The sequence below is a fragment of the Myotis lucifugus genome, unplaced genomic scaffold (genome assembly GCF_000147115.1).
Source record: "Myotis lucifugus unplaced genomic scaffold, Myoluc2.0 scaffold_2, whole genome shotgun sequence".
In the NCBI taxonomy this organism is placed as follows: domain Eukaryota; kingdom Metazoa; phylum Chordata; class Mammalia; order Chiroptera; family Vespertilionidae; genus Myotis; species Myotis lucifugus.
The window spans coordinates 1,556,116-1,573,401 of NW_005871050.1; the positions used below are offsets into that span (position 1 = coordinate 1,556,116).

At 38.0% G+C, this 17,286-nt stretch overlaps 1 protein-coding gene across 2 annotated transcripts in view; it reads left to right on the top strand.

The window, feature by feature from the left end:
- The window catches only part of FGF13 (fibroblast growth factor 13), a 584,335-nt gene that overhangs the window by 312,425 nt on the left and 254,624 nt on the right, over window positions 1-17,286 (top strand). Inside the window, exon 2 of one of the 2 annotated variants that reach the window (XM_006082033.3) lies at window positions 12,927-13,094. The exons of the other annotated variant lie outside the window; for it this stretch is intronic. Within the exon in view, the coding sequence (XP_006082095.1) occupies window positions 12,927-13,094 (168 nt within the window). The remainder of the gene's footprint in view (window positions 1-12,926; window positions 13,095-17,286) is intronic. 2 annotated transcript variants of the gene reach the window in all.

Below are 17,286 nucleotides of genomic sequence, written 5' to 3' on the forward strand. Positions count from 1 at the left end.
TTTTCCGGTGTAGTTTGACAGTCTGTTTGATGCTTCTCTGCCTTCTGTATCTATTTTTGGTTCATCAGTTTATAATGGTCTTTATTATCCATAAATGAGTGAGATCATGTGGTACATTTTCCTTCACTGACTGGCTTATTTCACTTAGCATAATGCTCTCCAGTTCCATCCATGCTGTTGCAAATGGTAAGAATTCCTTCTTTTTTATAGCAGCATAGTATTCCATTGTGTAGATATACCACAGCTTTCTAATCCACTCTGATGGGCATTTAGGCTGTTTCCAAATCTTAGCTATTGCAAATTGTGCTGCCATGAACATAGGGGTGCATATATCCTTTCTGATTGGTGTTTCTGTTTTCTTGGGATATATTCCTAGAAGTGGTATTACTGGGTCAAATGGCAGTTCCATTTTTAATTTTTGTTCTTAATAAAGCTAATAGTAAGAGATGAGACTTTTACCCGTGAAAAGATGGATATTCTAATAATGAACCCCGTGATTAGACAGATGTATCCACTCAGTTATAAGCATTTCTGGAACTCTCCTATTCTGCCCTGGCACAGGGCCTCTACCTGCAAAACTTAAGGCATAGAGGAGCAGAGTGGAATGCATGCTTTTTGTGGTAACTGGCCCCCAAGGAGAAAGAGAAAAGGAAGAAGCTAGGCTATGAATGCTAGTTTCTCTTTTAAAAGCTCACCAGTACCCCATCCAGAAAATAATGAATGTTGGGGCAAAGAGAAGCCAGCAGTATTATGCTAGTGAGCTTTATAGTGAAAAAATATAAAGGCAAAGGAAGGACCCCCACTCTCCTCATCTGATCAACTCCATTTTGAGGAATCTAGGCTCACTATAAGGGCAAGGGCTTTTGTTTACATTTTCCCCATCTGTTATATAATGTATGCATTAACACATATAGTTATGAGTAAGCTCTTAGGCTGGACTATGAGTCCAGGCACCTCACTTCTAATGTTGTTTCTCCTTCATTCCTCTCTCCTACTAGCACATGAAGTGTTAGATTTGTTTGGTGGTCTCTTTGACGTAATGATAGAGGAAAATTAGACCTATTGAATGGAAACAAGGCTGAAGAGAGTCAATTTCTAGAGTGTTGTTTTGCAAACTTCCTATCACCTACATCACTGTCATTAATATTCTCATGCAATGTTAATGTTTGCTGGGTACCTACCTAATCATATTCTATATAGACATACTTAGTGTAATGAGACTGCAAGGGAGAGTTTAGTGGGAGGAGATTTCTCTCCTCCCATGCCTAGAGTAGAATTAGCTAACCCACAGGAAATATTTTCCCTCTGAGAAGTGTATATTCCATGGAATTACCATTATCAAAGGTGATCTATATTAAATAGATGCTGCATACTGTTAGACATAATCTCTGTTCATAAAAGTCTATATCCCTAAAGTATGTACCCAAAACCCAGCCACTTTTTTGCCACTTATACCACTGAGTACTAACTATTATCATCTCTTGTCTGAATTATAGCAGTAGCTTCCTTACCAGTCTCTCTGCTTCTACCCTTGTGCCCTGAAGTCTGTTCATAGCAGCAAGTATGAACTTCTGATCACATAAGCCAGATCATGTCACTCTTTTACCTGAAACCATTCAATGGCTCCCTGCTACTTAGAATTAAAGGCAGAGTTATTGCAGTGGCCTACATGAGCAGGCTTCCCATACGTTTCTTAACTCACCTCCTACCACATTTCCTCTCAGTCTCTAAGTTCAAGCCACATTGGCCTCCTTCATTTTTCTAAAAAAAAGAAAAAAAATCAAGTCATACTCCTACCTCTGGATCTTTGCATTTGTTATTTCACTACTGGGACCACTCTTCTAGGTACCTCCATGTTTCACTCCATTGTGCTTTTTGCTTTTTTTTTTTTTTTTTAATCAGGCTTCTGCTCTAACAGTACCTTCTCACTGAGGCTTTCTGTGACATTTAAATTAGGCTAGGTCAGTGGTCGGCAAACTCATTAGTCAACAGAGCCAAATATCAACAGTACAATGATTGAAATTTCTTTTGAGAGCCAAATTTTTAAAACTTAAACTATATAGGTAAGTGCATTGTTATTAACTTAATTAGGGTACTCCTAACCTGGCCTTTGCTAAAAACGTCCTCAATCTGATTGAGGTACATTCGCTGAGGTCGACCCCTTCCAACTCTCCCATCCACACTGGTCTTGTATACTTGTTTCAGATAGACAAGTGTGGATGGGAGAGTTGGAAGGGGTCGACCTCAGCGAACGTACCTCAAAACAATGTACCTCCCCCGCGCTGCGTATCCCGGGGCCCGCTTGTGCTGTGTCTCCCGTCGCCCGACCTACCGACCGACACCCCCCACTTCTTCTAAGGCCACTTCTTCAAAATAGACTCGCCCAGACTGAAAACCGATTTCTGCGCATGGGCCACGAAGTTTCAATCGCACTGTACATGTGCGCCCACACGTGGTATTTTTTGGAAGAGCCACGCTCAAGGGGCCAAAGAGCCACATGTGGCTCGCGAGCCGCGGTTTGCCGACCACTGGGCTAGGTTATTCTGCAGTAACAGAAAGCTAACTGAAATCTCAGGAGCTTAACTTGTAAAGATTTTTTTTTGTTTGTGTTTGTTTTTCCCCTGTATGGGTCTAGCAGCAATTCAGAGCAGCTCCCTTCCCATCAATGACTCAGATACCCTTGGAGGTCTCAACTTACTGATTTGTTTACTACCTGCTTACTTCCCCCCCTTCCTACCCCATATGTATAAAATACCATAAGGGCTAGGATTTTTGTTTACATTTTTCCCACCTGCTATATAATGTATGCATTGAAAAATGCTTGGCATATAGTAGATTCCCAATAAGTATTTGTTGAAAAAATATTGAAAATGCTTGTATTGTGACAGGGAATGGAAAATAAAAAGGCTAAAGGAAGCATCTTTGTGCATGTGTTTTCTTTTCAGGAGGAAGATTGTGAAGATATGTTAATTTCACATACAATTGATTATTGTTATGGACAATAGAGGGTTTATGGACTTTCGAACCTAGTAAGGTTTTCAGCATTGAGATTTGGATACTGTGTTAGTTTTCTATTGCTGTCATAACAAATTGTCACAAACTTAGTGGCTTAAGCAACACAAATTATTATCTTACTGTTCCGTAGGTGAGAAGTCAGGCACACATCTCACCAGGACGAAACAAAGGTTTTGGCATGGCTACATTCTTTTTTGGAGGCTCTAGAGGAGGATCCATTCCCTTGTTCATTTTGGTCATTAACAGAATTTAGTTCCTAGTAGGATGGTGATCCTTGTTTCCTTGCTAGCCACCAACTGAGGCTGTTTTCAGCTTTTAGAGACCATGTATATTTGTTAGCTCATGGCCTCTTTCCTCCATCTTCAAAGCCAGCCACAGCAAATTGAGTCTTCTCACACTTTTAATTGGCCCTGCCTTTTCTTCCTTTTCATCTCTCTGACCCACTCTTATGCCTCCTTTTAATTTTAAGGAGCTCATGATTGCCTTGCACTTACCTGGCTAATACAGGGCAACCTCCTTTATCTAAAGGTCAGCTGACTGTCAACCTTAATTATTACAATTGTAATCTTAAGGTAACATATTTACAGGTTCCAGTGATTAGGATGTGGGTATCTTTGAGGGGGGCTTATTCTGCCTACCACAGATATATAGACTAATATGAGATATGGTATAGTGAGCAAGAGTATAGGTTCTGAAGGCATGAACGCCTAGCTTTGAACCTCAGCTCTGCATCTTGGGGGCTGGGGTACTGTGTACATGTTCCTTAACCTCTTAAATATTCAGATTCCTGTGTGACAAATGGGACCAATAATGATACATGCCTCATAGGGTTGTTGTGAATACTGGAAATGATGTGCAAGTGGGTAATACACACTAGGCACTCAATTTTACTCCTTTTAAAAATATACTTTGAGTAGTCCTTGTGTTGTAAGTATGAGCACCAAACTCAGCTTAGAGCCCACCTCAGAAGACCTTACCTTTAATAGGATAAAGGAATTCTCATTTGCTAAAAACCCCACTTAACCAGTTAGATTTGCAAGGAATGAGGGGGAATTTTAATTTAAGTGTTCATGATTCATGTACACTTAAATCACTAAATGCTATTTTAAGGACATTTGATGGCTTGAGGCTTTTAAAATAATCCTAATGCCCTTTTTTTTCTGACACAGACATACTACCAAGAGTAAACAATTTTGAATATAATTTGCTTAGAAATTGTTCTCAAATTTAGAGTAGGTTCTAACATGGCACAACATATTCTTACATCTGAAATCCCTGCAGGGACATCCCTCCTCCTCAGACCCACCTCCCAGAAGAAACACCAACTCCTTTTTTTTACTGAATGAGGAGTTGGAAACTGGCTGGCATATGTGCAAATAAAACACTCATTCAATTGAAATCTTTCTTTTTTAGAATGAATTTTTAGAATTCAGCTATTGTAACTGGGAATTTTATTCTAATGCTTCCCCTTAGCTAAAAATGAACCTCTTTTAACTTTAAAAGGGGGACATGTTCTTCCACAGCACATAGGTAATAACTGCATTTCCTGGAGGTATTAAGGTCCATTTGTTTGAGCTTGCAAAATGATGAGTATGATATTGCTCAAATTGAACTAACTGCCTTTTGATGAGTTCGAGTGCAGCCTGTGACTAACCAGGAAGAGAAGGATTTAACCAGTGTGCATTTTAAATGAAGGAAGACATACCAAGACTCACTTCCTGATCAAAGTGAAGAGTGTTCTTCTATCTCTTTTCTCTTTCTCTTCTTTTTTCTTTTTACTGCTTCGGGAATCGCTGGCTCCACCATATTACGTGGAATGCCAGGTAGCACAAAACCACAATGACATATACATACTTTATTGTTTTTGAGAAATGGTTTTTGTACATCAGCCCATGTATTGGTATGAGCTTTATGGTTCCTGCCAGCAGTGGTTCCCAAACTTATTTGGCCTACCACCCCCTTTCCAGAAAAAATATTACTCAGCCCCTGGAAATTAATTTTTTTTAAATTTTAATAGCAGTTACTCATTGCCCCCAAATGCACCTGTGGTCATCACCACCCCCCTGGATCGCTGCAGCGCCCACCGGGGGGCGGTAGTGCCCACTTTGGGAATCACTGTGCCAAAGGGTTAGTCAAGATAGGCTGCTAATGTATTTGAGTGAACTTTTATCCATGTCACTGTGGGTGGAAGGAGGCACCAATAGGTGCCAAAGGCCCATATGATCACAGAACACTAGCAGGCAGGAAACATAAGAGAAGACTGCTTGCTTAAAAGTAAAGGTAGTATTTCCTGACTAATAAAATAAAATTAGTTTGCTACTTAGATACCTTTTTAGGGGGGGGGTATAGAGAGGGAGAGGTGAATGATGGCATTTATCACTCTCCCAATCATATAATTTTAAAGCAACATTACAGTATAATTTGTCAGTCACTATAGATAGGACCAAACAATTTCTGTCAACAGAGCCTTGAGGTAGGGTTTCCTGAGCTCTCATGACATCCCAGGTACTTAGGGCAATCATGAAATTTGGAACAGAGATTAGCTTTTGAAACATGAAATAACAATATGAAGGAAATAGTGACAATGAATCATGCAGGACTCCTCTAGCACAGCATGTGAAGGTGTATGATGTCAATGAGCACATTTTCCAGGAAGACATGGCTGTAATGCTTGAAAATGCCCTCTATAGTATATTGGCAAGGATACTTAAGTCCTCTGAGATTGAATGCTCCAAAAATGGAAAAGATTGATACGAGAAAATAGACTTTCTATAGCAATTTAGCCTATTATATAGCCCAAGTAAGGTCTTAAGACCAAAGGCTGAGAAGATTTCAGGCAAGAAAGTTTCTGTGAGTAGCTAAGACATCATTGTGTGAGCCTATCCAGAGTGCCTGTACTAAAAGTTTCTAATTATGCATGGAGGAAGAGGCAAAATTTGGTGCAATGGCAACAGCTGGAATCAGTCTGTAAGTACTCTGTAATGGCTGCCTAGATGTTTCAGTTCCTAGGACACAGTAGCCAGAAGCACTTTGTATTAAAAACAAAATGAGTGAAAATAAAAATTTTCATGATTAAACATTTTCAAGAAATTACAGATGGCATTCTGGAAGCAATGCCATTTGTCAGCCAATATATTACACCATGAGCAATACAGCCATATTTTATTTTCTCCCATGGGTCATTCCTTCTACTTTAATAAAGCCAGAGAGGATTTCCAAGCCTCTCCTTTTTTCTCATCACCACATGAGCCGAGTCTCTGATTGGCTGGGCCCCACCTGAATAGCAGATGTCTAAAGGTACTTACCTAGTGTCCAGCACTGTTATTGGTGCTGTCCAATGTCATCACTCACTGGAAAAGCCTTTGCCCTAGGCTGAGGAAAGACCCCACTGATGTATAGTAGTAGTGCTTTACATTTTGCCATTCAGAAGCTTTCTGTGACCTGGATGGTTATCATGCTTACTAGTGCATTTTTCTCTTTCTGATCTGGGCTGCAGGGGTGAAACTTCCCTGAATGGACTAGCTGAGCCCTTGCAGGATGCTTAGCATCTTTGAGAGGCACAAAGGGACTTCCAGGATAGGTACTACTTCTTTATAAAGGGGCTTGAGGATGAGGTGGGCTTTACCCATCATCAAGTCCAGTAATTCTCAACTAAGGAACTTTTGCCCTCATCCCACTGTGGGGATATTTGACAAAATCTGGAGACAAATTTGGTTGTCACAAATTGGAGAGGGATACTAATGGAATCTACTTGGTAGAGGCCATGGATGCTATTAAAAATCCTGCAGTATAAAGAACAGCCTCTGAAAACAAGGAAATATCTAGCCCCAAATACCAAAAGTAGCAATGCTCAGAAACCCTGGCCTAGTCCAATCACTTAATTTTTGAAATGAGAAAACTGAGTATCAAAAATGTGGCATGGCATTCCAAAGGACACCAGAAAGTAAGCAGCAACTCAGGTGGTGATTCTGGTTTCCTAGCCACCAGACCGCATTTTTCAACAGTTTTATCTCTGTTGTGGACAGCATTTCCTCCACGTCAGATGTCAGGCAATGTGCTGAACTCTTCCCATTTAGTCCCCCTAAATGGCTTGCCCTAGAAGGGACTGATTTTATGCCTGTAAAACTACCAGGTGCAAAGAATTGTAGGACATTGGGAAAACAAAATTAATACCATAAGAGATATGGTTCTCATCTATCAGGAACTGACATTCAAGTTGCAGAGGAAAGAGATATATATATGAAAATGATTATCAGTCTAACTTTTCAATAAATCCTGTAATAATAGCCAAAAAGATGTCCCAATACAAAACAGATAAATTTCATAAAATGTTACATGAAAATTAAGAGTTAGAGTGAGTTCTTTACCTTACCTTTGAGAGAAGGTTAGATAAACAGGAAGGAGGGCATCTTTCATTTGATTAATGATAATTTTTGAGTGTGTATTTTGACTGAGGCACTGTGCTGGACCCACATATTAAGTGGTAAAGGGACAAATAATGTTTATGTTTCACAGAGCTTGTATTTTTTGTGGGGAGAATCAGATAAGAGACAAATACATACATGCATGGATGGCACACATACTACATACACACATAAAATAATTAGATGGTGACAAGTGCAAACGTACCTAAGGTGCCTGAAAAGACACCTTTGAGGAATTGGCATTTAAGTAGAGCCCAGAGGAAATAAAGGGGAATCACAGTGAACAGCAAATGCAAGGCCTTATGGCAGGAAAAACCTGGCATAGTCTACACACTAATTAAAAGCTAGTGTAAGCAAGGAGAAGAGAGTCCTACAATGGAACTGAGGAGGTGGGGGGACTGCTATAGTATGGAGTTTGAATTTCATTCTACCATGAAAACAGCAAAAACAGTGTGAACAAACAGAATTTGGATGAAGATCTAATAGTGCTTAGGGAACTGAATGGAGATGGGGGAGAATACAAATGAAAAGGTAACAAATTTCTAGAAATGTTTTTAAGTTGTTTCTATTTTGGCCAAATGAAATGATCATTAGTATTGATCTGTTCCATTCCGTGAATTGTTTACTTGTTACTAATTTACATTTAAACCTGCCATCTTGATAATGTCCACTGTGGCAGTAAAGCTTGAATATCAAAAGCAGATAAGTAGATGGATAGTTAGCTGTGAAGCACAATGGAGGTCTTGAGCTAACTCATCCTATGTTTGGATGTACTTTTCAGCATGACAGGTGCTCAGGGACATGGAAGAGTAATCACTCTAATTACTCTGTTTTCTTCTCACTTTCTCATTATGTGAGGTCATTTGATAATTTGTGTATTTGTCATATTTTCTGTTTCATAGATGGTTTTAACTATTTGCTTGTTGTAGTAAATAACTTTGATTGGGAACCCCATGGCTGTACATGATTTCCATAGCTCTAGTGATCTCAGATTTGCTTTGATTTAAAATCATATATCATTAAATATGTTGAGTAATCCTTGTGATGAGTAAATTTAAAAGCAAAACCAGCATCACAAACTAATTGATGAATTGTTAACTGCTTCCAGCTTGAAGTCAGCATACCTTGCAAATTACACTGTCCTGGTGAGGGGCAGGTGCCTTTGTAGCATTGTCCAAATAGTTTCCCAGAAACTTGCTTTTCTGTCTTTGAATGAAGAAAGAAAAACTCATTGGAGACAGGTGTAATCTTTGAAACTAAAAATTACTGAGGAAACTGATTCCTGTTTAATATATCAATGTTTGTACAAAGCAGTTTTACTTTAGACATGATGGTAAACACACTAGAATCCTGGATGGGCTTTTCCAATAATTGTTCCAATAAAAGTTACTTCCTCTCCCTGAGTACATTGTAGTGTTTGTGGTACTACTAAATATTTGGATAGCTGCTTTATGTATCATATATACATTTATTTATTTATTTATTTATTTATTTTTTTAAAAACAATCTTTTTTTTTTTTTTTATTGATTTTTTACAGAGAGGAAGGGAGAGAGATAGAGAGTTAGAAACATCAATGAGAGAGCAAAGTTGTCAGGCTTAAATTTAAACTCTCCTCCCTTACCATGACTGATTTCTGATCTTGGTGATTACCTCCCATTTCTGATCTTGATCTTGGTGATTGCTGAGAAGCCTGGAGGAGAGTGGGGATGATTTAATGCCAGTCTAGTGCTGCTAAAAGGTCCATTACATCGGAATTATTTAGTTTATCAATGATCATTTTGCTATAGATTGGGTCTTTATTTATGTCTAATTTGAAATAAATTCTGGTCATAACTATCATCCTGCAAACAAAAGTCACTTACTTTTGGCATCTCCTTGTCTGAGTATGCCACCCTTTAGTGTATGCGTGTCTATGGATGTGTGGATATGCATGTGTCCACCTGTCCCCTCTAACTCTCTACCACTCTTGTGGAACTTTGGAATCCTCAGTAGGTGGGCTCTGTGGTCAAGGCTAAGGGAACTGGCTATAAAGTCACAATTTCCTGGCAAAAGCCTACTCCTTGGCAGCTGTTGTAATGGGGCTCAGCAGCATTTTCTCAAAGCATGGGGCCACACAGTTTAGAAACCAACCATGAGCTACTCTTACCTGCCTTGAAGAGTTAAGTTGAACCTCTGAAACTGGAGGAGGCTTTGCGTAAATCTATTGTCTACCTAATCACTGGAGTCCTTGGTCTACCTCCAAGATTGGATAAACCTATTGTTGGGAAGGGCAGCAGGAATCATTGAATAAATGTGGACAAATGGTTGAAATGAACAGAGGGAAGAGTGGTTTTCAGAGATTGTGTGCAATAAGGGAATGCACTAGAAGGGGGAAGTGGTAGAAAATATTGGACTAAGGGAAATAAAGAATCCCATTCTTTTTTCCTGTTTTCATGGGCTGACTTCTTTGCAGGCTTACTCTTCATTTTCTAGAGCTAATACCCCTTGGAAGCACTGTATTCTTATCCCTTTTTTAAGGAAGTAGAATTAAGGTACTTACCTGCCTTAAAGTGGGGGTACTGTAGGAAGTCCCCTGTTACTCCTGCTGTTGTCATTGCATATACAGCCACTGTCTTACTTGAGGGAGTCCTGGGAAAAATGGATTTGATATAATAGTTTTAATTTTTTCATACAAAATATTCTCAAGTTCAGAGATTTTATAGATCTGAGTGAGATACTGCCTATACAATGTCACTTCTGGTTAAAAAGTCCAAAATGTTTCTGGCTCTTGTGTCACATGACATCAAGCTACTGTTTTGCCTGAATTGACTGATGTTTAGGACATTGACTAGAGACAGCCTAAGACCCAAGCTGAGCCATTAACTTCCAGATGCTCATGATTTCCAGAGAAATGTTCTGTGCCTATGGTTATTACTGAGATGGCTCCTTAAATACTCTCATCTTGGCACCTTTTGCACTTGACAAATTCAATTTGAAGAAAGAACAGGAGAGAGAGCATTTTGTGGGAAGTAATTATCCTGCACTTTTGTGACCTTCATGCTTTCCCCATCACGATGAATTTTTGGGCTGGTTCTTGTATCAGTTAGCATGTCCTGCTCACTTGAATTTTGTTGTGTTACAGATAACTAGTTGTTTCTAATTAAACAATAATGATGGCACTGTGAGGCCTTTTTCTGGGAATTAATGACCAGCTGGGAAAAGCTGATGGCTGGAGAGTCAGCCAAAGGCTATTAGCTTCAGTCTGCCATTAATCTCCAGAAATGCTAATTTGTGATGTTATTGTTGGTATTGAAAAATAAAAATTGGAGACAATTTACTTATGTTTATCATGTACTTCTGAATAGCAAGTTCCCTATATATTATCAAAAGTTATGTTTCAGCCGAAACTGGTTTGGCTCAGTGGATAGAGCGTCAGCCTGCGGACTGAAAGGTCCCAGGTTCGATTCCGGTCAAGGGCATGTACCTGGGTTGCGGGCACATCCCAGGTAGGAGATGTGCAGGAGGCAGCTGATTGATGTCTCTCTCATCGATGTTTCTAACTCTCTATCTCTCTCTCCCTTCCTCTCTGTAAAAAATCAATAAAATGTATTTTAAAAAAAGTTATGTTTCATTCTCCAATTGTTCTTTAATCTAAAAATGTGATTCTTGTATACAGTGCATGAAAATAGAATTTCTTAGCTGCTATATAATCATGGGTGTTCCTTTCTTAAAAAAAAAAAGAGTTCCAAGTTTGGGAAGTTTTCTTTAAATATTTTGGATGGTAAAACCAGAATTTTTCTTCAGCTGTGATGCTGGAATTTGATCAGTGTCTATATTAACATAAGTATCTGCTCATGGCAGGAAATGGTTGCAAGTGTTTATGAATAGCAGCTGTTGCTAGCAAAGATGTGCATTCAATGCAATTCTAAGAAGTTATAGTCACATTCCTAGTAGATGAAGGGGACTCTCTGCCAAGAAAAGCTGTGGTGGTGTATCTATATGAAATTTTTTATTACTGCTGCTGAATTCTAGAGGAAAATAGAAAGAGAAATGACTAAAATATTCATCACCTTCTTGTATAATTTAATGACTTATAAAGGAAGACAACAATTTAATATACAGGCTATCTCTCTAAAACTTAATCCAAACTCATAATAATAATAATTTAAAAGTTATGTTGGTTTTTATACCATTTTTACCCCAAAATGAAAGAATGTTCTTAAAGCCCATTAAGATCCCAGCCATTGGGCTGGGAATGTTACACTAAACACAGAAGCTTCAGATCCCACCTAATTTAAGTCATAAGCTGTTTATATTCTCCAAACACCATAGCGTTATTCTCCTCATAAGAATTTTGTTGATGGTACAGTCTTCTTAAATGCATAATAAGTGTATGCATTTGGGGGAATAGAATGAATCAGCAAGTCACTAATCACAGCTCTTGGAGGCACTGACTCACTCCTGGCAAAATTGAATGTCCTCCTTGGGAAGGGTGTGAAAGAGAGAAAATCCATCCTGGGGTCAGTTCCCTGTTTCTACAAATGCAGATCAAATTTGCACCTCCTTTGGTGGCTGGTTATCAGGCTAAAGAATGTTGTGCAATGGACACTGTAAAACCAGACATCTATACTTGTAGGGGGAAATTACTAGAAATTATAATAATGCTTAGGAAATTGACAAAGGGCCTAGAAAGAAAATGTGGGCTGAGGGTCTTGGTGTATATCTATGGCCAAAAGTAGTGAACCAAGCCCTGCTCTTCCACAATTCAACAAGGTTGGTCTTTGATCCAGTGTTGATTACTAGGCTCTCAATTGGGGTTTCTTATTTTCATTAAGGGGTTTCAATATCTGAGGAATATTTGCAACAGCCCTAGTTTTCTTTGGAAATAAAAGAGTGAGAGCAGCACCCTTAAATTTTCTGTCAGACTCAGTATATACTGCATGGATGTCGGATTCTTGCCAGCAGCAGACCAAGGAAAGAAAAATAAGCTGATAATTGGTGGACAATGGCCAGTGTCACCTGTAAATACAGGGGTGGGCAAAAGTAGGTTTACACTTCTGGGTATGCAAAAAACAAGAGTTTATTCTTGTATTATTATTTATTATTGTACTTTTACATATGAATAACTATAAACCTACTTTTGACCACCCCTGTATTTATGCTATATCTCAAATTGAGACATGTGAGCTCTGCATGGTGTTGATTTAGATACAATATGGTTAATGATATTAAAATATTTTATTGCACTCCAGGCATAGTTTAACACTGTTACATTTCCATTGTACTGGCAGTAGAGGTATCTATAGTTGAGTAAGCTATTCCCAAGCCTTTAGTATTTTAAACAAAGCCCCCAAAAATAAAATGGACAAGCTATTAAATGCTTTTCTTTGAAATTTTTTGGGGGAATGTTGTTTCTTTAGTCTTCCCTGGGAGTAGATTTGATTTAAGACATTCGCTGCTTTCATGAAGCTCTAACTTGAGTTCATTTTGTTATGTGGTGACCACAGTTCTGGATGACGCCCCTCCTGGCACACAGGAATACATTATGTTACGGCAAGATTCCATCCAATCTGCGGAATTAAAGAAAAAAGAGTCCCCCTTTCGTGCTAAGTGTCACGAAATCTTCTGCTGCCCGCTGAAGCAAGTACACCACAAAGAAAACACAGAGCCCGAAGGTTTGTGTGCGACAGATGCGTGTTTTGCTTGTTTTCTCTTTTTCTTTCTCTTTCTTTTTGACCGTGCATTGCCCTCTAGTGTGCTGTGTGTTGTTAGGCTCCTGAAATAGTTAGGAGGCCTCCTGGTTTGTTGGTGAATGTGTTGTGCAGTCTCAGATGGGACACTGTATAATGCAGTCATCTCTGGCACAGCACACAGCATCCTCCTGCTTCTCATAGCTGAAAGGTTTTCAGCTGGTGTCATTATACTGCCCCGTTTTGGCTGCTAAAGTTGCTTGCACCTGTAGCCAAAATCTGACCCAGTCTGTTTCCATCACCTGGCATTCCTGAAGCAGCAGTCGGCTGAGGAATGACACTTCAAAAATGAAATAATGAGAAGATTGTTCCAAATTTTCTTACTCTCTTCCACTCCATAAAGCTTTTGCATTGTGCTCGAAGAATGCTCGTGATCTACTTAGTTTGCTGAAGCAGGCCCAGGCTTGCCATGTAATGCACGTCCACTTGTACTTTGCCATAGTGAAATGCATGCCTTAAGGAAACAATGAGAGTTTGTTTTTCTTTTCAGCTCAACCACAGGTTTGGAAAACTCTACCTGCTATTATTTCAACTGAGGTCACGGTATTCCTTGCAATCCATGCTATAAATCTATCTCTAAAGTACCTCATCTCCCCAGAAAGAGTATTTATTCATTTTTTCCAATTTTTCTGCATATATCAAACAGGAACATTTTTCACATCACAAAATGTGGTAAAATTTTTGCCAGCTGTGTATATTTCAACTTCCAAAATGACATTTGAGATGTGTACTGTATATGCTAATTAAATGCTTCTTGGAAAACAGCTTGACCCCCCACCCCCACCCCGCCGCCCATATAAAATACTATTGAAGCAGTTTACCAATGAATAACACTGAAAGTGACTAATTTCACCTGTCCTATGGCAGTCTGTGTAGACTTTGGCATAAATGGTTGTGATCCAATTTCTAAAAGCGACCTTGTTCCCATTTCAAGTTGCCCTTTTGTAACATTATGGGTGTCTTCAGTACAACTGTCTTTTTGACTTGGAAAAGACTACCACGTGGTGATGTTCAAAGTTTGGTGTATAAGAAGATTACTCCAAATCAACTCTATTCCATAGTTTTGGAAGCACATTTTTACATCTCAAAGTCTCCCCTTCTTCCTTCCAAATAGAATTTTAAATGTTTATTGGCAGAAAATGAGAAGTGTATATTAGTGTATATTTCTCATTTTTAATTTTATTTCAGCAATAGAACATGTTTATTTTATTTTACCCATATTTTGATATTCAAGCTATCCACTTTGGGTATGAGTTATCATGTCAACACTTACTTATCTGGAGCTATAAATGGAGATCCTTTACAGTGAGTAAAAGAAATCTTTTGGTGATTTAGAGAAAATACTAACTTGAATTTATGCTCTAATGAAACAAAAAAATTAACCAGTGACAATTACTTTACTATATAGAATGCATTCCAATTTGTTCTGCTTTCTTTTCTCTAAAATTATGTGTGTGTATATTTGTAAGTACAAAGCAATATCTGTATTATAGATATATATACTGCTTACTATATAATTATATAACAGATGCTATATGGTTAGAAATCAGTCTGAAAAACAAAATTTGGTTTGACTAGGAAAAATAAGTCATTTAAGAAGTAGCTAGTTAAATGCAGTCAAGTAATCGGTTATAAATTTCAAATTGTTTTAACAATACTCAGATTCTAAAGAGAACAGTTTAATAACTAAATTTCAATCCCCATATAATTTTGACAGGATCTATTAATTTACAAAATATCATCTTGAGTGTATTGCAAATACTGTTAGGAATGTTTTCAGATACGAAAAATTATTTTGAGAATAGGTAGCAGTTAAACTCTCTTATACAAGGTTTGGATAGTTTTTAGTCTGTCGTTCCATCCGCAAGTTGAGTGGCTGCCATCCTTTCACTTTTAATACTGTGATGATGGCATTGTCTTCTTTCAGACTGAAGATTTTCCTTGGTTTTGCTCTCCTGCCAGGTCCACTGGAATAGCGAAGCTAACTCCTTATTCCTCATTATGAATTAGTATTTGTAAATAGTATTAGATGTTTTCTAGGATGGCATTTACAATTTTACTGTAACCCCTTCAAACAAAGGCACAGAAGCTAATGGTGAACCCAGACCTTAAAATGAAACCACTTGATCTCTGTACAAATTATCAAGATCCAGAAGACCTTAGATGGGGGCAAAAAGAAAATTTGCTGGGGAAGAGATGTCAGATAAATAAGGAAATGTTGCTAAGAAATTAACATGCTTACTTCATGTAGGGTACCAAAGCTCATCCTTACCAGGAGGTAAAGTAACTATGGGTTTCAAAGGGTTCAGTGGCCATTCTGGTGACCTGGAAGATTTTTGTAAGACTAGTTTTTAAATACTATAAGGTATAGTCTTCAGTTCTCTCTTACAGTTGCTATAATGTTTTATTATAATTGACATAAATGGTAGTGATACAATTTCAAGTACAAGTGAATATAATCTTAGTTCTAAACTATGCCCATACCTTGACACATTTTATTCTCATTTGAAGAGAGAGTTCCTCTCATTGTCTCTGTGCCCAAGGATGAGACCTTAATTGACCTTGTCTATGAATGTCCATCGATTTTACTGCAAGTGAAGGCAATGGACAGGATGGTGAAGACACCCATTGCTTGATGTGTGCATGCCAAACTGTCAGTGTGACCTCTTCTAATGAGGTTGTGTTTATACAGCCCTCATGTGAAAAATGAAAAATATATTTAAATTTGAAAGGAAAAGACTCTTTTGAGTTGGCTGTCTTTGAAATGATTAAATTAGGCAAAAGAGGTTTGTGTGTATTCTGATAAGGCTGGAATTAATTTTCTCCTTACTGAATTGATAAACCTACCAACTTTTTTGCATTATTGTAAACAAAATATTGATGTTTATTTTGGTTGGTGATATTTTTTGTAAGGGCCAGGTAATTTCCATAGTTTATGACCACCTGAGATTTGGTACAGACAACTTATTTAAAATTGTTCATAGTCATCTGTCTTTTTAAAGACATTTTTGTATTATGCTCAGGGCCCTCAGAATTCATGTAAAACATTACATAGAATGAGTGATATATCATGCTTTACAGGATACACTAAGGCCAAATTACTCTTTGTTAAAAACAGGTTTATATTTCTGAGCAGCCAATTCTAAAAATAAGTTCTTTAATCTGTTGCAAATGCTTGTGATTTTCAGTGTTATGATTATTGTCATAAAAACCACTTATGATGTAATCTTATGTGAGTACTGGAATTTGGCTGAAGAAGCACATACTAATGTCTGAAAGTCTAATTTGGCCCAGTACCAGCAACTGTCTTTGTTATGAGAAAGCCACATGGAGAGTGGAAATCATTACTAAAATCTTTTTTCTTACTGTTCCAGGAACCATTTGGCAAGAGAAACTATAATCATCATAGCTGTATTCTTTTGTTTATTTTTTTCCTTTCATTGTCATGTGAGCCAAAAGGAAATCAATGATTAGAGTAACTTCTCAAAGCCAATCTATTAGCGGCATAGTTGCTACTAATAAACACCAGTCATTGGGCTTTTACTGATGTTTGGAGATTGTGCAAAAGAATCACACCAAGATATACATGCTTGCATGTGATCATTGTTGAAAATCTACAGAGAAAACTAAACCATGGATTCCTAGCATTTGCTTTTCAATTGAATATCCTGATTACAATAGTAAATTTGCAGGAGTTAACATAATATAGGAAAATATTACAGTGCTCAGGGATTTGTCACATCTTTTAATCAAGCCTTTGGCTTCTTTTGTACAGTCTTGATTTCATGTGATTTAAAATACACACACACACACACACACACACACACACACACACACACACACACACTCCATCTCCCTCAGGACATCCATAACCTTTTTTATTCAGAGAGGCATCCAACCATAGCAACTTTGGTTGGAGAAAAGCGTTTGTGCTCCAGACTGGTGATGAAGTATGTCAGCTTTTACCAACCAAAATAAAGCAAATTTCTGTGCCAAATGTTAAGGGGACATATTTGTAATTAGCACAATGACTATTATTTTATTAATGTCGTGGTTTCTTTATCCCAGAAAGAGAATATATCACCATGTATATCAGTCTTATCTAAATGGTAGGAGA